Source organism: Scyliorhinus canicula, chromosome 4 (genome assembly GCF_902713615.1).
Source record: "Scyliorhinus canicula chromosome 4, sScyCan1.1, whole genome shotgun sequence".
In the NCBI taxonomy this organism is placed as follows: Eukaryota; Metazoa; Chordata; class Chondrichthyes; order Carcharhiniformes; family Scyliorhinidae; genus Scyliorhinus; species Scyliorhinus canicula.
In genome coordinates, this window is record NC_052149.1 from 83,289,131 (window position 1) to 83,309,329 (window position 20,199).

The 20,199-nt window shown below is 46.4% G+C and overlaps 1 protein-coding gene across 2 annotated transcripts in view; it reads right to left on the minus strand.

Annotated features, from left to right (window-relative positions):
• The window catches only part of hmcn1 (hemicentin 1), a 677,622-nt gene that overhangs the window by 159,439 nt on the left and 497,984 nt on the right, over positions 1 to 20,199 (minus strand). For both annotated transcript variants that reach the window (XM_038794621.1, XM_038794624.1), the window contains exons 60-62: positions 14,730 to 14,932; positions 7,060 to 7,141; positions 2,022 to 2,153 (exon numbers count right to left, since the gene is read on the minus strand). In XM_038794621.1, coding sequence (XP_038650549.1) covers positions 2,022 to 2,153; positions 7,060 to 7,141; positions 14,730 to 14,932 — 417 coding nt within the window. The remainder of the gene's footprint in view (positions 1 to 2,021; positions 2,154 to 7,059; positions 7,142 to 14,729; positions 14,933 to 20,199) is intronic.

Below are 20,199 nucleotides of genomic sequence, written 5' to 3' on the forward strand. Positions count from 1 at the left end.
CACTGGCACCGAGGAGATATGCGGAGAGCCCGGTTGTGCAGTCCACAATTAGGGGGCGGGGTGGGGGGGTCCCGGCGGGATGGGGTGGCGTGAACCACTCAGGCGTCGGCCCACTCCAAAGGTGCGGAATCCTCCGCACCTTCATGGGCTAGGCGGGCAGCGGAATGGTTTGCGCTCCGCCGGCTGGCGTGGAAGCCCTTTGGCGCCACGCCAGCCGGGGCCGAAGTCCGCGGATTGGTGGGCCCCGATCGCGGGCAAGGCCACCGTGGGGGCACCCCGGGGGGGGGGGAAGGGGGCGCTGCGAGTGGTCGGGGAAATCGGCGGATGCGGGATTCCTGCCGCCCCCCGGCGATTCTCCGACCCAGCGGGGGCTCATCACTGTGAGAGAACCATGGGTACAAGCCGGGGGGAGACGGATGGCATGTACTGGAAGTGGAGAGAGGTGGGGCTGGTTGGGGCAAGGGATTTATATTTGGAGGAGAGGTTTGCAAGTCTGGAAGAGCTGCGGGAGAGGATAGAGCTCCCGAAGGGAAGCAAATTTAGGTATATACACAAATGAAGAAAGGGTGGGGAGTGTGGAGTGTGGTGCTACTCAGGGTAAACATGACCTCCTCGTGTGAGAGGATGAATTTGATACAGTTCAAGGTGGTACATAGGGTGCACACGACTCGAGCGAGGATGAGTCGATTCTTCCAGGGGGTGACAGACTAGCGTGAGAAGTGTGGGTGAGGACCAGCAAACCATGCACATTTGTTCTGGGGGATGTGAGAAGTTAGAGAGATACTGGGCGGGAGTTTTCAGGACGGTAGCAAAGATTGTGGGAGTACAGGCTTATGGTGGTGATTTTTGAGGTAATGAAAATGACGGAGCTGATGGAGAGGAGGAAGGCCGATGTCATAGCCTTTACCTCCCTGATTGCCCGGCGAAGTATTTTGCTGGAACTGCGGCCAACACCACCGCCAGGGGTGGCGGCCTGGCTCGGAGACCAGTAAGACTTCTCCGGTTGGAGAAGATTAAGTTTGAATTGAGGGATTCAGCGGAGTGCTTTGAGACATGGTGGGGATTGTTTATGAGCATGTTTGAGGAATTGTTTGTTGCGGGGTGGGGGGGGGGGGGGGGGGGGGGGGCGGGGGGGGGGGGGGGGGGCGGGGTGATGGTGAAAAGAGGGGAAAACTTGTACAAACTGTAAAATTGTGAGTTGGGGAGAATGTTCCCAAGATTATTTATGTTTTTGTACTGGTGAATATGTTTGAAATAAAATACATTTTTAAAAAAAGAAAGCAGAGTAGCCTATTTCTTCACTGGTGCAGTGCAACTCACATCAGGTGACATCTTGGGCACTAACATGGAAATCTGCCGTTCATTCTCTAACTGAAATCAAACGGGCAACTGCAACCACATTTTTTTAAGAACATAGTGCAGAAGGAGGCCATTCGGCCCATCGAGTCTGTACTGACTCACTTAAGCTCTCACTTCCACCCTATCCCGGTAACCCAATAACCCCATCTAACCTTTTTGGTCACTAAGGGCAATTTATATTGGTCAGTCTACCTAACCTGCATGTCTTTGGACTGTGGGAGGAAACCGGAGCACCCGGAGGGAACCCACGCAGACACGAGAGAACATGCAGACTCCGCACAGATAATGACCCAGCAGGGAATCGAACCTGGGACCCTGGCGCTGTGAAGCCACAGTGCTAATCCCTTGTGCTACCCGGTACAGCATTACAACTATAACTTGCAGTGTGGAATGAGTAAATATGAACATTTTACTCTTTACTTTACAGATAATATTTTCTAAAATTGCAAAAACATGATTGAAATAAAATCTGCAGGTGCTGCGATTGTTACTTGATTAACTGGAATTAATTGAGACTCCCTCCCAAGAGAAAGATGGCAAGCTGAGAAAATCACATTTGCTCTTCCAGTTGTACCACTAGGGGGCATTACCTACCCATCTTGTTGGGAACAAAAATATCCTTTTTATATATTTAATTAAATGCAACAATAGCAGTAGCTTACCAACGGTTCTGCCATTCTTCAGCCATGTTAATGTTGGTGGAGGAATGCCAGTAGCATCACATGCGAAAGTGATAGGATTACTGATGATCTCATTGATTTTTTCTTCTGCCAGACCTTCGATACTGGGTGGCACTGCAAGAGAAATAGAATAATTGAATGGTGCAAAATTCTAACTTCATGTTTTTCCTGGCAGATACTTTGTGTAAGTTGGAGCTTTAAGTTTATCCGCCTGCACAGGAAAACAGCCAAGATTTCCAATGCGTCTTCCAGCATTACGCACATTTAAAAGAGGCACTCAACAAACATGTGCATTGCCTACAATGTAGTTTGTACTTAGACACAGTAGTGCATTGCAGAAACATTGTCCATCTACTCACGAGCGATATCACGGTGAAAATGTGCAGAGCGACAAAGACAATGTCCCTAATTCCTCAGTCTGCTGCACAATTTTATCACCTCCTCACTACACGCTGCTGGTTCTTCCAGAAATGTTTAATTCACTAATATGTTCCTTTCAGGAATATCCACTTTGAAGAATTTTTATTCATCCCTTTTGCCTTGCTCACCTTTTTATCCCCTTCTCATGTTTGATTTTCTTCCACAGTTCCTTCCCCTATGGCTGTTCCTGGCTCCGACTTATCCCAAATGGAGTTCAATTAAAATTCCACCCTTCATGTTTCGGATCCACCCACGATTACAGATTTCTCCTAGACATACCATGTTCCTCGAAATGCTGTTCTCGCTGCATGCTGAGATTCATGAGGAATGCCATGCACTGCTGTGTGCATACCCTGCTGTAAATCAGATCATCTCCCCATGGCCTCCAATCTCAGACTTCAAACCCTACAAATTATATATGTCTACTTCCTTCCCAAGGTCGACAAATAGGAATGCCCTGGTAAGACCCATTGTTTCAGCCTTCTCTCGCCTCACAGGACTGATTTCTTCCCATCTTGACTCTACTTTCTCCCTTTGTCCAGTTTCTTCCCACTCATATCCACAACTGTCACCCTCCACCACTTCAACAGTTTTGACTTTCTTGGTTGTCAGTACAGTATTTCCCTTTCACTACAGGCTTTCAATCTCTCTCCATCTCCAGCCTCCACCAGGAAGGTCGAAGGGCCCTCTGCTGCTTCCTTGAATGCACCATTCCATGAGATAATTGAAATGTCCTTTGCTCCAGTCTACTCAGGTTCTATCCCTTTGACCATTTTTCTGCTCTAACCCCACACATTTTGCCACCTTAGTTTTCAATTTTCACCCTTCCCTCAACTTCACATTGTTCATCTACAAATCTTCTCTTTCCCACCGCATCGACTCTGTTGCATCTGTTCTGATGATGCCACCCTCAATACTAGTGCTTCCAATATGTCATCCTCAGCTGTGGTTTAATGGAAACATTTCTAAGTGAAATTTCAAGCGCGATTGACAGGGTGTTTCTTGACGGCTGCATTAACAAGATCGTAGCCCATATTTAATGGCACTGAGTGCCGGAAATGAGCCCCCACAAGCTTCTCGCCATTACTGGGGTGAGCTAATGGACAAAGAATCGCAACCAATGGGTTCTGAGGAGGGGCTCACTGGTCCACCGGGCATGCTGGATTCTTGCCGCTGCCTGTCAGCCACCTCCAGCTCCTCCTGCAGGACCTTCCCGGGCTCGTCCTCCATCCCACAATGGTCCACCTCCTCTTCAGATGAGGCTTCATGTACCTCCACCTCCAGCATGTGGCCCACTGCTGTCCCAGTTGTGGAGGGCACAGCAGACTACCACAAAGCGTGAGGCACTTTGGGGGTGCAGTACAGCACCAGAGCGGTCCCGATTGTTGGCCGCTACCTCAATGATACTGACGCCTCTAGAAGTCAGGCAAACTGTTCAGGCTTCATAGTTTGATTGAAAAGCTAGGCAATGATCATCATCTGAGATATGGCTCGTGCACTCAAGAATCCACTTGAGAATATTTTGTTTATTAAACAGTCAATAAAGATTTGAAAATCAACTGTGTAACATTCCACATATCACACTAACCATTAAACAACAAGGATCAATACAAAGCGAGATCAGCCCATTTTCACAAACAAAAACAAAAACACGGTATCAACCCTCACAGGTTCCACAAAAGAAACAGAGGAGAAGCCTGAGAATGTGTTATTATGTCCAGAACTTTGTTGTAGAAATGATCTGTCCATCAATGTGTTAATTGTTCCACATATCAGTAACATTCTCCATCCACGAGCCACAGCTGTGCAGACCCCCCCACACGGCCCAATCTCACCGGATCCAAATCCTGGCATCCACATATTCCAACTGGTGCTCAAGGTGAAAATGAAAATTGCTTATTGTCACGAGTAGGCTTCAAATGAAGTTACTCAGAAAAGCCCCTAGTCGCCACATTCCGGCGCCTGTTCGGGGAGGCTGTTACGGGAATTGAACCGTGCTGCTAGCCTGCTTAGTCTGCTTTCAAAGCCAGCGATTAGCCCTGTGAGCTAAACAGCCCCTGTGCAGTTGAACATCATTGACTTCCAGCGTGTTTCACCTGTGGGATCGTGCTAGTTACATACAGCACTCCCCATACCAGCCATAAAAGCAGCAGCAATCTGCAAAAGCATTTGTTCAACAGGTCATCAGATAACCCACTTGAATCAATATCGTGCAGCAACATCTTCTTGCTTCAAACCGGATTGCCTTCTGGACTCATACGTCCCCCTGAGCCATTTGCAGCCACCAGCAGGAGCAAGCAGCAAGCACAACCTACAGCTGTGAAGTGCTAGCGCAAGTAACAAGGCCAATTCCTCGTTAGCAATGGCCTTCAGCAGTGAAACTAGAGACTGCTCATAGTCATAGAAGGGAGTTCAGCGGAGAATCAAGAGCAAGGTTGTGTCCTGAAAGTATTTGTTAGAACAGACAGGCAGCAACTGATGTTGCTCTGTTATGGGTATCCACAATATTGAAAGATGGCTTGATGGTGAAAAGCTCCCAGGAGGTTACGTTCGACTTCAATCTTGCTAATGAGATGGAAGTTCATGCAAATGAGGCTTAATCATATGCTTGCCATATCTGGGGATGATCCAGAACTCGCCATCGGGATCAGACAGGTTAGATAGCAGATTGATTCGCGCTTGGGTCGAATTTCAATTTTGACCTTTCCCACTATTTAACCGGCGCGCACAGATCATCGCCAGGCGCAACACAGTGGTTAAATCATGCCTTTTATTTCTCAGCCATGCTATTCGTTGATAAGGTCCTGGACCCTGTCGGTTTCTGCTTCTGCCCCTTCCTCCATCTCAGAACCATGATAGGAGCATTCCAGCATCCAAATTCAATGGTCACCCATCATTCCAGCCACTTCCAACATGGTGACACCACCAAACACATCTTTATCTCCTCTTCCCTCTCAGCATTTCTAAGGGACTGCTCCCTCTGTGACATCTTGGCCACTCCTCAGTCATCCCCAACACACCTATTTTGCCATTTATCCCATTGTGGTTTGTGTAACTTTGCTGTCTGCAGGTTGTTTTCCTGCATTAACCTAGAATTCACGACAATATTTCAAAGGTACTCAATTGGCTGAGAAGAAGTCTGGCTTGCCCAGTAAGTTACTTCTTTTCAGGAGGACGTCAAAGCACAATGGAAGAGAGTCTTTAATAGGCTTTTGAAGGCAAGGAGAAAGGTGCTGTGTGATCTATTTAGCGAGGGAGTTCCTGAGGATAACACTGTTGGTGAATGAGTGGAAATCTAGCAAAGATGGGTATATAGGACTTGGACTGGATATTTGTGGTTTACTTCTGGTTTATTTAAAGTGGAAAACGTGGGAAAGTCAATAAGAAATGAATTGGAGATCAAGTAAATCTAAACACCTGTACAAATATTTGTAGAATAAAACATGTATTTTTTGTAAGTGTACACTATAAAGCAGACTAAGTGCCAGGAAATGAAGTTAGATTTGGAAAGCAAAACACAATGGCCGATTCTCCACCCACGTTGCACCTAATGCACATCCCACTGTTCCGGGAGAGCCCCTAAACAGGGTTTGCACCATGCACAGAACAGAACATGATGTTCCCTCTGTGTACCTGATGCAATTGGGCGCACGTCCAGCGTGGACGTGAACCAGATGAGCATATGGGCATTTAAATACGCTCAGATCCTCACATGCTGGAGTCTTCCTGAATGACTACTGGTCTCCACCACTGGAGTGCAGGCATGATGACCACACTGGGGATCTCAGAGTGCATTGGAGTCCCCCCACAGTGGTTCAGGACATGGCAAGGCAATGCTTTAGCACTTCCTACCTGAAATGACACTTAGTCATGCTTTGGGAGAATTCTGCCCTCAAACTTTGAACTAACAACATCTAGTGACAAAAAAACATTAAATGCGGGGAGCGGAACTAATGCCCCATAGGCCGAGGATCAGCCTTCATGTTTGTCAACAAGGCCACAGGTGAGTGAGGGTAGGATGAGGATGGTGGGGAGGGAGTTTCTATCTGGGGAGCGGTGTAGAGTGGTCACAAGAAAGGACAGGGTGCAGCTCTCTCAATGGGCCGTCCTGCTTCCTGTGGTTGGCTCCCTTGATCAGGCACTGAGTGCCTTTGAATGAGGGAGAGGGACACCCCCTGGGAGTCTGCAAGCAAACACACCAGGGTTTTGCTTTTCAGGCTCCCCATGTGGCAACTGCCCTGCCCACCGCTGGTTGAACACAAGTGGTGGCAAAATAGACCCTTAAGCTGGCATTAATTACTCACTTAAGGGCCTCACTTGGCGTTGGTGCAGGGAGGATATCCATGAGCCTTCCCAGCCCGGACTTAATCGGGATAGAAGCGGCAATATAGCGTGGTCCCCATCCCACAGATTCTAGCCTGATTGAATGCACACCACCCTGTCTCCGAACCCATGTCGGGGAAAGGCATTAAATTCCACCCATTTCTCCCCCGTTGTCACATTTTCATCTGAAAACAAATGATATTTAATTGGTTAGCCAAATTTAGGATCACCAACCATCTCCCCAGAATTGATATTTCTGCAAAAGAAAACAGCTCACCATGTACATTGAGGTGGAAATTCTTATCCACTTGCCCAGCAACGTTTGTAGCTTTACAGACATATTGGCCTGTGTCTGAAACCTACAGTGAAAAAATACAGAAAACAAAGTTGAAAATTCTTCCAAAGTACAAGTGAAAACAGAGCAGTTTGATAGGATTTAATTATCTTCATAATTTATCGATGAGGGTTGCATCAGTAACAAATTTACTCCCACACGATATGAAGATAATTATGTATTAACAAACACCAGTTCATTCCTTACTGTAAGTTGTAAAGTCATTCCAGAAATATATACATTAATATTTGTAAAGCTCATCCATATTATTTAGTTGACTTTAACAGACAAATTGAACCATTTGACCAGGAGGTCACTTAGGGGTACATTAAAATAAACAGTCCAAAGCATAAACTGAAGGCAAACTTTGCAAATTCAGAACTAGGGAACAGGTTAAATCTTGTGGAAAACAAATTTAGAATGAATGTCAGGAGGTTCTTCTTCACACAGAGCGTCTTCAACACATCAAACTCATTTCCAGGAAAAGGTTGGGGTGGAAATCGGCAGAATAATTTATGTGGCAAGAGTAAAGTGCAGCGAGTGCTGGAAATCTGAAGTGAAAGCAGAAAATGCTGCGTATATATACTCAGTGGCTCTGGCACCATCTGTGGAGAGAGAAACAGAACTAATGGCCTGAATTTTCATCCTTGAGGCAGCTAATGGGAGTTAGGAAAATTCCTTGCTTGGCCTGCCTTGGGAGAAAGTGCCTACTATTGTCATTGCAAGAGATTGGGTGCGGGCTGGAGTCAGGCCAGCTTGACCTGGGAAAAAGTTTGGAGATAGCCACAGCGGCTGCCTGGTGCAGACGCGGGGATCGTTTAAATGGTCCTGTTATCTTGACTATTGGATTCTTGCTGGACAAAAATGTTGGTCTGTGTGGGGTTGGCTAAGTTCCAACTGGACATCATGGTGGCACAGTGGTTAGCACTGCTGGCTCACAGAACCACGGACCCGGATTTTAATTCTGGCCTTGGACGACTGTGTGAAGTTTGCATGTTCTCCCAGTGTCTGCGTGGGTTTCCTCCAGGTGCTCCGGTTTCCTCCCACAGTCCAAAGATGTTCAGGTTAGGTGGATTGGCCATGCTAAATTTCCCCCGAGTGTCCAAAGATGTGCATGTTAAGCAGGGGAGTGGGTGCAGGATCTTGGGGCGTGAACATTTCTCAAATCTTCCAGAAAAGTGGACAGGAGAAAGAGACTGGAATGAACTGCTTTACATTGGCTACTTTAGTAAAGACAGTCCAGGGTCCAACTCCTGGGCATGTAATCTAAGTTGACACATTCGGAGTTGCTGACGAGGGAGTGCTGCAATGTCAGAGTTTTTTTTTGTAAAATATTTTTATTCTCCATTTTCACATTTTCTCCAGAATTTGCACCCCACCCACAAGCAGTAAATGGTAAAAAGTACAAAGTCAATTTCCTTATCAACAACAACGATCCCATCCTCCCACCACCCCAAGCAATGACCCATCTGACAATATAAACATCAACTAGAAAAAACCATCCCATGGTGGGACAAACAAAGGAGAGATAAAAGAAAAAGGAATTAGGAATCGCCCATGGTCACCATTAACCAATAGAGTCCCTCCCAGCACCCCCCCCCCCCCCCCCCCCCCCCATTCAATGCCATCCAACCCCCGAAAGAGTACAGTGTTTGACACCCATGCATTTCCAGCTCCCCCTCCCCGGCTCCTCCCCTCCACTTCCCCTTACAAAAATCTTCCCCCCAACCTCCGCTCCCTCCCCCCCATCTTTCCACCCCGGCTAGACTCATCGGGCCCTATTCTGCCAGGCTCCGATGGCTGCAGCCCCTCTCCCCACCTCACTCCCGTTCACAGGCCGGCTTAAACCGGCCAGCGGGAGGCACCAACCAGGGTCTCTTTCCCCCTTGCCCGGCCCCAGGAAAACCAAGAAATCCCCTTTAGCACACAAACCCCGCATACACACCCAAGTTCTAAAGAACCCTCATTGCAAGTGAAAGTCCCCTCACTTCCCTTGTCCAAGTATATACAACGTTGGCTCATTTAGCACATACACCAATCGCAGTGAAAAAATACAGTTGCATGAGGCTACATTGATACATGTCCACTTCTCAATTCAGCCACAGTCCTTCTGCCTTCGCAAACTCCTCCGCTGCTTCCGCCGTGCCGAAATAAAAGTCCTTGAATTTGTAGGTCACCCTCAACTTAGCTGGGTATACTATGCCGCACTGCACCGTACTGATGTACAGCACCTTCTTCACCCGGCTGAAGGCAGCCCGCCTCCTCGCCAGCTCCACCGTAAAGTCCTGGTATATGCGTATACCAGCTCCAGCCCACTGCACCACCTGCTTCTGCTTTGCCCAGCACAGGATCTTCTCCTTCACACTGTACCTACGGAAGCACAGAGTCACTACCCTTGGCGGCTCACTCTCCTTTGGTACAGGCCTCCACGACCGATGAGCCCGATCCAGTTCATATCGCGAGGGATCATCCCCCTCCCCCAATAGCTTCACCAACATCGTGGCAAAATACTCAGTCGGCCTCGGGCCTTCCACTCCTTCGGGAAGACCCACAATCCTCAGATTCTGTCGCCTGGATCTGTTTTCCAAGTCATCCATTTTGGCTCGCAGACCCTTGTTGATCTCTATCACCTTCCGCATCTCCTTCCCCATCGAGGTAAGTTGATTGCTGTGCTGTAACAATGTCTCTTCCACTTCCTTCAGCGCCTCGACTTGCTCCCGTACCTCCGTCACTGTGCTCGCCACCGCCGTCCTCACCGGGGCAATCGCCTCCTCCACCAGCACTTTCAATACCGCCCCCATCTCCTTCCTCATCGCCTCCATGTGTTTTGTAAACTGTCTTTTGAGTTCCGAGGCCATCGCCTTAGTCATTTCTTCAGCTGTGGGCAATGCGGCCTCCCCTGGTGCCCCAGCCTCCATTTTCTTTGCCATCCCCGCGGTGACCTTTCCACTCCCTGATGGACTTTCAGCTGTTTCTTTCACGGCCGTTTTTTTACTTGTTCTCGACATCCTTCTTCACTGTGCCTTCTCCCTGCTTTTGCCGCCTCTGTTACCCCTGGGACCGGGCGTTAGACCCCGAAAATGCTGTTCCCGAGCGGGAGCCCTCCAATGTGTGGCTGCCTCCCGCCCGCCGTCACCAGAAGTCCGCTGCAATGTCAGAGTTATGGATTATTTCATTTATAATCAGAATCAGTACAGTGAAGGAAACCACTCGGCCCATTGCGTCTGCACCGACTCTCCAAAAAGAGTACCCAAGGCCCATTTCCTCGCCTCATCTTGCAACCCCACCTAACCTTTGGACACTAAGGGCAATTTACCATGGTTAATCCACATAACCTGCACATCTTTGGACTGTGGGAGGAAACAGGAGCACCCGGAGGAAACCCACGCAGACACAGGGAGAATTTGCAAACTCCACATAATCACCCAACGTTGGAATTGAACCTGGATCCCTGGAGCTGTGAGGCAGCAGTGCTAACCACTGTGCCACCCCCACAGTAATTTAATTTCTGGATTCCACTCCAGCCCAGATTTATGGGATAGTATCAGTTTGCTGAGTTTAATGTTACCGTATTGGGAGAGCTGCACGGTGGTGCAGTGGTTAGCACTGCTGCCTCACGACACCGAGGACCCGGGTTCCATCCCGGCCCCAGGTCACTGTCCGTGGAGAGTTTGCGTATTCTCCCCGTGTCTGCGTGGGTCTCACCCCACGACCCAAAGATGTGCAGGGTAGATGGATTGGTCACGTTAAAATTGCCCCTTAATTGGAAAAAAAGAATTGGGTACTCTAAATTTTACATTTCCTTTTACTGTACTGGTATTATTTTTTCAACACCTGGTATTTGTAATCATTGTGAATGCCTTCCAGCCTGTCTGGTGGGTCTATCTACTGGCTGGCTGTACTATTTGAAAGGTGTTTCAACAGTTTCAATCCAGTTTGCAGAGGGAGAGTTTCCCTACCCTTATTTCAGTATTAACTGACAGGATCACCCACAGAGGCAGAATGACAGGAGCGAGAAATAGATTAAAAAACAAGCCATGGTGATGCAGTAGGAAGTGGTCTTCTGAGGTAGACATTGAGACACAATGGAGAGCGCTGCAGCAAGATTGACCTGGGCATCTGGATGCCCGAAACGTGAAATGTTCCATCTTGCCAATTTGAAATCTGTATCCTGAAACAGGAGTAACATATCCCAGAAAAATCTGCCATTTTGCTGCTTCCTTGCCACATGTTGGCTAGACCATCTCATTTTGTGTCTCGACTGGAAGGTATTCACAGGCATAAAAGTGCTGTGGTTTTTACAATAATAGCATCAATAATGTAGAATTAAACTTAGCAGGCTGATACTGTGCAGGATTGAGAGAGTGGAAAGAAAATGCAGCACAGCACTTTACGACTGGCATGGGGTGGGTGTGGCAAGCGGGCACTGTTCGATGGGCAGGGTTTGGAGCTCCAGGCAAATCCATGGGCAGAAAAACTGAATAAGGCTTGAGAAAGGGCACAGGAATCGCAATGTTCGACTCACCTGCACCCAGTCATTGTGATACAGACAATGTGCTGCCTGGTAATTTAAATAATAGTGTGGAGATAGTGCTAAAGTCATGGATCGCCCCTCAACAGGGGGCGCATGAGAGGTTAATACCACTTCAAACTGTTATGTTGCATTGTGTGGCACTGCCAACATGCTAAATAAGATAGATTTCAAACAGATTGAGCAATTCAAAACTGGGCAATCATGAGGCACTGTGGGCCAGCAGCAGCAGCAGAATTTTACTCAACCACAATCTGCAACCTCATGGCCCAGTATATCCCCACTCTACCATAACCATCCAGCGGGGAATCAACCCTGGTTCAATGAAGAGTTCAGGAGGGCATGTCAAGAGCAGCACCAGGCAGACTGAAAAATAAGGTGTCAACCTGGTGAAGCTACAATACAGGAGTACTTCCACACCAAATGGCAGAAGCATGTGATCCAACAACCAACAAATCAGATCTAAGCTCTGCAGTCCTGCCACATCCAGTCATGAATGGCGGTGGACAATTCTGGAGAAGCCAACCTCTGATTGGACGATCTGGATGCAGCACAAATCTCAAATGATATTGATCAGTATGGCCTGCTGCTGAATCCCAGGAAAGCCACTGCAGAACCACCAAATTTGGGAAGCCAGGCTTAGTGCATTGGTAGACCTGCCAAAAAGCCTGTGTGCAATGTAATGGAGCCTGAATGAAATGAAAAATGAAAATCGCTTATTGTCACGAGTAGGTTTCAATGAAGTTACTGTGAAAAGCCCCTAGTCGCCACATTCCGGCGCCTGTCCAGGGAGGCTGGTACGGGAATCGAACCGTGCTGCTGGCCTGCTTGGTCTGCTTTAAAAGCCAGCGATTTAGCCCTGTGAGCTAAACCAGGGGCAGCAGGGTAGCATGGTGGTTAGCATAAATGCTTCACAGCTCCAGGGTCCCAGGTTCGATTCCCGGCTGGGTCACTGTCTGTGTGGAGTCTGCACATCCTCCCCCTGTGTGCGTGGGTTTCCTCCGGGTGCTCCGGTTTCCTCCCACAGTCCAAAGATGTGCGGGTTAGGTGGATTGGCCATGCTAAATTGCCCGTAGTGTCCTAATAAAAAAAAAAGTAAGGTTAAGGGGGGGGTTGTTGGGTTACGGGTATAGGGTGGATACGTGGGTTTGAGTAGGGTGATCATGGCTCGGCACAACATTGAGGGCCGAAGGGCCTGTTCTGTGCTGTACTGTTCTATTCTATTCTAAGCCCAGAATGAGTCTGGCACCAACCTTGTACAAGGCTTCATGTAGACCTTGGAAAACATTCTCTCCAGAGTGAAAGTGATGGTTAACTCTGAGAGCACAAGCAGGCCCATCATGATGCAGCATTAAATGGCTAATATGTCAGCTTCCGTTTGAATCATAGAATCCCTTCAGTGCCGAAGGAGGCCATTCAGCCCGAGTCTGCACTAACCCTCTGAAAGAGCACTCCAAGCTCAGTCCCCCGCCCTATTCCAATTACCCCTTAACCTAAACATCTTTTTTGGTCACCAAGGGGCAAGCGACACAGTAGCACAGTGGTTAGCACTGTTGCTTCACAGTGCCAGTGACTCGGGTTCGATTCCCGGTTTGGGTAACTGTCTGTGCGGAGTCTGCACATTCTCCCATTGTCTGTGTGGGTTTCCTCCGGGTGCTCCGGTTTCCTCCCACAAGTCCCGAAAGTCGTGCTTGTTAGGTAAATTGGACATCCTGAATTGTCCCTCAGTGTACCCGAACAGGCACTGGAGTGTGGTGACTAGGGGATTTTCACAGTAACTTCATTGCTCTGTAGGGATTCTATTAATACTTGTGACACTAATAAAGATTATTATTATTTAGTATGGCCAACCCACCTGGCCTGCACATCTTTGGACTGTCGGAGCACCCGGAGGAAACCGATGCAGACACAGGGAGAAAGTGCAAACTCCACACAGACAGTGACCCAAGGCCGGAATCGAACCCGGGTCCCTGGTAGCAGTGCTAACCATTGTGCTACCGTGCCGCCCACCGTTTATGTTGCAGCACAAACAGAAGCTGGGCAATGCCTGTGTAGTAAGGCAGCTCTGAATGAAGTCATCAAAGGTCAGTTTACCGGCATTCAGAGTCACACGGCTAGCAGCGAGGTTTTGGACACCAGTGTTTCTAACTGTACCTGTTAGGTAGCAGGCCATACTGATCAATATCATTTGAGATTTGTGCTGCTTCCAGATCGTCCAATCAGAGGCTTGCATGGTGTTATAGCAGTCCAGCAATCTGTTCTCTAATCCGTTGCTAGGATTGCTCAGGAACCAACCCAGAAGAGTGTTGTTCCATTTCAGGATGATACCACTTGTCCTCCATCACTGCCACTGCAGCCCAGGCTCCTGTCCATGCCAAGGTGGTGCAAGCCGAAGTCAGGCCTCCAAGGAGAACCCAGACATAAAGTTGATGCATAGTTTGCCTACTTCCTCAAGGTCCACCTCAGCTAGTTGACGTACATTTGATGACAAGGGCTGTTCCCCCCGGTGGTACTGTTGTGCAGCTGCAGCACAACATGCTGAATCTTGACACATACACTTGTTAATTGCAACCGGGCTCCTTCAGACAGTCCCAACAGCTTAAGCACCCCAAAGATCTGATTTATCACATGTTATGTTGCAGCATTGCGCCCCCCCCCCCCCCTCCCCCCCGTCTCAATGACCTCCCTCATGCAATATTGGATTAAGAAATGTTGGAATTTCACCTGTTCTAGCCTGGAATTAGTCAGACAACAGAAGTTCATCACCACTGCAACCTTCACAGCCACTGGCAATGCTGTCCTTACCCTACCATGAATGAAGTGGAGATGTCTGACAAACTCTCCCTTGCTGAGTTTAGGTAACATCTAGCACAACCATACCAAATCTGTGCAAATTCTGCAGGAGATATTTTTGAGGGAATAGGGTACCCAGAATGATAAAATAATGAGTGCTATGTATCCAGAGTTTCCGGCCAAAGTGCCTAACATATGATTTACATACGGTTGTGTCACCCGTTTAGACTGTAAGCCCTATAAGTCTGTTGGGCTATTGTACCACACACTTTGCTTTGGAAAATCTTACCTCTGCACCTGTGATCTCCAGCATTTGCCCATTGGCCAGAGTACGAATGTTGTTGGATTCTTTGACCGACCGCCCATTCTTAAACCAGGTGATGACAGGTGGTGGAACTGCATTTGATTCACATTCCAAAATTGCTGTGTTTCCATAGCGGATACTAATTGTGTGAGGGGAATCCCCTGCACGGTCCTTAATAGTTGGTGGAACTGTACAAAAGGTAAAGCATTGAAATATGTAAATGTGACACTAACCACATTGCACCTCAACTCAAAATGAAAAAGAGAATACATGTAAGTAATTCCAGGTTGGCATTGAATCACATCGCAGCTTCTAGTGACCTATTACATGTTGGAAGTAAGCCATTTAAACAGACTTCCCAGAGTGCCATGGCAATAGCAACATACTTTACTTTTCTATTGAGAATCATAGTGGAGCATACGAACAAATGAATTAGGAACAGGAATAAGCCACTCGGACCCTCGAGCTTGCTCCGCCATTCAATAGCATCATGGCTGGTCTAATTTTAACCTCAGCTTCACATTCCTGCCTACCCCCAATGACCTTTCACCCCCTTGCTCATCAATAATCTATCCTTAAAAAAATTCAAAGACTTTGACTAAACTGCCTTTTGAGGAAGATAATTCCAAATTCTCAAACCTCAAAGGAAAAAAATTATTCTTATCTGTCTGAAATGGGCTACCCCTTATTTTTAAACAGTGGCCCCTAGTTCTAGATTCTTTCACTAGATGAAATATCCTTTCCAAATCCACCCTGTCAAATCCCCTCAGGACCACATATTTTGGAAACAATAAGAAAGAAGTAAAAACTGGTAATTAGATGATTTCAAGCTTTAGCTTTTGAAAGGAAATATAGCAGCAAGTACAATGTAATTTTGGAACCATCAACAGAAAAATAGTCCCAAAGTACCTCACAGAGGAGTAAGGAAAAATTAAGGAAATATTAGGAGAGATTAGAGGTGCGATTCAACTAATTGAGAACAAAGTCCCATAGCGAGTGTGTTTAGTCATGTGTTTCCCGGCGCTCGCAGCATCGAGAAACACATGACTTTACATCACGACTCTCGTTGTATAAGGAGCATAGAGGATACAGTCCAAATTCCAGTAGGTACAGAAAGAGATGGATTGAAAGAGGTATTGCTGGGCATGTGCGTAGATGAAGAATGCAAGAAAGTAGTTGGAATTTGTCTCGTTAGAGATCCAGGCTGCAATAACGTGGAAAGAACACACCAAAACGGTGTCCCATTTTGGGCACGTATAGCAGTGTGTTTCTTGGTGTCTGCAGTGCCGAGAATGACCCCACTATCTAACGAGGCTCTACCATTTCTTTTTGGTCGGGAACACCCTGCTGGGACCACACTTACCTCATTTCCTGCACTGACAAGCTCAGCTGCCAGTGCAGGAAGATGACTCGCGGATCGGGGCGCTATTTTTAAATGCCACTCCGATCTTTCGACCTCCACCCTCTGCTCTTCCGCCGTGGTCTTCGAGACCCTGCGCCAACCTACCTCTTAGCGAGTCCTCGAGACCACCCTCACCCCAACTCTTAAGGGTAGGGCACCCCCATTCCAATCCCTGGCACGGGCAACCTGGCACATTTGCACTGCCAGCCTGGCAGTGTCCCTGCCAGTGCCACCTGGGCATCCTGGTTCCTTCCCTCCTTTTATCTGCTCCCATGGTCTTGGGGTTCAATTTAAAGGTGCCAGTGTGGCAGTGCCAATATGCCAGGCTGGCAGTGCCAAGGGACCCAGGTGCCAGGGTAACATCCTGCCCAGAACCCAGCCATTAGTTCTCAGGCCTCGGGAGAATCCAGTGTAAACATATTTAAACGAGACTAATGGCTCACAAAGATATGTTAATCTAGATCTCGGCCAGTGAGGGTGTGATCCTGATTGTGACATTTTGTGAGATCTCGCGACGCTTTCCCAACATCTCAAATCTCAGGAGAGGCCTCTCGCGAGATTTAACAGCTTTGTCGCATCACCGAGTCAGGTGCAACGAGACCTTTAAATTGAACCTCAAGACCATGGGAGCAGATAAAAGGAGGGAAGGAATTTTGGTTTTAGTTTAAGGGGAAATAATAAGTTTGTGGAGAATTTTGATTTATTGATTGTGAGTATATTACAAAATAATGAAACAAGAATTTCAAAAATTGTCACCTGCCCTCCATTTTCCCCATTTGCTGCTATACTTAGGGTTGGTGTGTAGGGAAAAGGAAGGGGGGGGGGAAGATTGGCTTGAAAAGTTAGACACAGAAATTGTTGGCTTTGATACTAAGAATGTTCATTCCAGAGCAGAATGCTTTGAACTATTCCAAGAAATAATTGATATTTTGCCTAACTGCATGGCTTCGCAGGGAACCAAAAACTGGGGTTGTTGCTGCATTCTGATTAAACATGCCAGTTCTCCATCTTGAAAATAACTTACAGGTACAGTTATATCAAAATACTGATAAATTGAATGGCATATTTTAGTACCATATGTAAGTAGGGCAAGGGCAAAGGGGTTATTTAAAACACAAAGAAATCTACAGGAATATTAGAACATAGAACATAGAACAGTACAGCACAGAACAGGCCCTTCGGCCCTCGATGTTGTGCCGAGCTATGATCACCCTACTCAAACCCACGTATCCACCCTATACCCGTAACCCAACAACGCCCCCCTTAACCTTACTTTTTTTTAGGACATTACGGGCAATTTAGCATGGCCAATCCACCTAACCCGCACATCTTTGGACTGTGGGAGGAAACCGGAGCACCCGGAGGAAACCCACGCACACACGGGGAGGACGTGCAGACTCCGCACAGACAGTGACCCAGCCGGGAATCGAACCTGGGACCCTGGAGCTGCGAAGCATTTATGCTAACCACCATGCTACTGTGCTGTAATTATTTCCTTTACTCATTTGGGAGAATAGTGTTGGTTATGTTGGTTAGGGGCTGGTTTAGCACAGTGGTCTAAACAGCTGGCTTGTAATGTAGAACAACGCAGAACAATGCTGGCAGCATGGGTCCCCGAACAGGCGCCGGAATGTGGCAACTAGGGGCTTTTCACAGTAACTTCATTGAAGCCTACTTGTGACAATAAGTGATCATTATTAACAGATTGCTTGCCATACTGCTTTTTACAATAAATCAGGTTTAATGTTTATAGTGCAGATACAAACATCAAAACTATTAAGTTATAGGTATATTGTTTCCTGAAATGTGGCTCTTGCGATTGCCATTTCTAACTAGAATCACCTCCAGTATATATTCAATTTTTCTTATTTTGAATGTGCATTTTCATCTAAATCATGAGTCAACAATCTGTAAGTATTTATTTTGTTTGGCATTGACTTCCTGATGAGAGCTGGACTTGAGCCAGCCACATGCAGATTGTCGACAGTTTATACAAGGAGCTCTAACTTTGCTTCGTTACCAGAAGGTCTATATTCAATTAAAGGCAGATATTAAAACCATAAGCTTCTCTTTCCACGATCCAAAATGGCTTGTTGAGATTTGTCATTATAGTGCTTGTGTGGCCCCAAAATATGAAAATCAACAACCAGTTTAAAAGCTGCTGACATCCAATTGTTCAATGTCTTTGCCAACAGTTTCAATTCTCCTTTTCTCCATCTGGACAGAAAAATATGAATCTGAACTCATCCAAATTCCCATTCATAATACCAAGTCACAACGAATCAACTAATCTATTCTAAATGCGTGCAGTTATTCATCTAAATCAGATATCATCGGTATTTATCACATTTCTCAAACTAAAAATCTGGGCAAAAATGGCAACTTTTTTTACATGATTGACAAGCAACGGAAAACATCTTCCAACCAAATTCATAGAATTTATTGGTGAGATAACATTCATCATTTAGGCTTCGGTCTTCATCACTACTGCAGATGACTGGACATTTGAAACTGGTTCTTATATCTCAGAATTTCTGATTACTGGTTCAGAAGCCACTAACCATACTTCATCACAGTTAAATAGCTCTCGTTCAACAACTATCTCAATTGAGGATTTTAGACCACAGCAGGATGTAAGGTTGAAAAGAACGGTTAAAAAAATAAGATAAATTAAGATTGATGATTAAATGATAATAAAGTGGTGTCTTAAATCCTGTAAGTAGGAGTTCAGCAAGATTAAAGGTGGCAGGATTTAAAGGAAATGCAGGGCGGGATTCTCTGTCCCCCCAGGTGCGTGTTTCTCAGCGGCACGCCATTTTCTAGTGGAGGGGTTCTCTGCTTCCGTCGCTTGTCAATGGGATTTCCCACTGAAGAAACCCCCGCTGATGGGAAGATGAATCCAAATGGCTCGAGAATTGCAGCCATGATCTTATAGGTGATAAATTCACAACTAGGTTTTGCAATTTTGAATTTAGTTGACAAATTCAAATTTGGTGCAAAGCGATCACTATTATTCAGAGTCAGAATTATTTACAACACAGGGGGAGGCTAGTCGGTTGATCAAGTCCATACCGCTCTCCATGGAACAATCCAGTCATCGCCACTCTTGTTTGATCCCTGTTGCCCTGCAAGCTTAATCCCTTCAAGTTAGTCCATTTAAAATCATTTGATTGTTTCTGCTTCCACCACCCTTTTGAGCAGTGAATTCCAAGTCATTATGATTCCCTGTAAAAAAAAATCTTCCTCGCATTTCCCTTGCACCTCTTGCCCAAAATCTGTGTTCCCTCATCTTGTACCATCAGCTAATGGGAAGAGTTTTTCCTCATCTCCCTTATCTAAGCCTTTCATAATATTGTACATCTCTATCGAATTTCCCCCCCCAATCTCCCTTACTTAAGGAAAACGACCCCAGTCTTTCCAATTTGACCTTGTAGCTACCTCCCCCTCCATCCCAACCCTGCAACTTTTCTGGTAAATTTGCTAAATAACAAATAGCATTTTACGGTGAGATTTTGGATTAGGGATTGGAAGGTAGAAAACATTAGGGTGCGAGTTTATCTTTCAGAGTAAAACTATCCACCTAATTTTTCTACAAGAATTATAACTACAGCAAAGTGGAAAAATACAACAGAAGGCTAGAAATATCAACATTTCAAAAATGATAAAGACTGAATCAATCCAAAAGAGCTTAAGTATCTTGCTCCAACTATATTTATACACAAACTTTTTATCTGCACGACCATTGGAAGCCAAAGATCTCCTGGTACAGTGTTAGAATCATAATTGGTAGGGGCCTCTGGGTGAGAGTTGGAGCTAAGCCTGCAGATTCTGGACAGTTTATGAAACTGTTCTCCATTGTTTCTAATGCTGAATTCTAACAATTTCACTTCTAGATTGAAACAGTATGTTTTTATCATGTGACTATTTCTCCTTTATTCATAATTCGGGTCCCAATCCCATTTTTGACCTTAGTTTCCTTTCTTCCTTCCTGCGAGGCGTCACACGTGAAACACAATACTCAAATCCAACAATGTGTTAAGTAAGGCAAGTGAC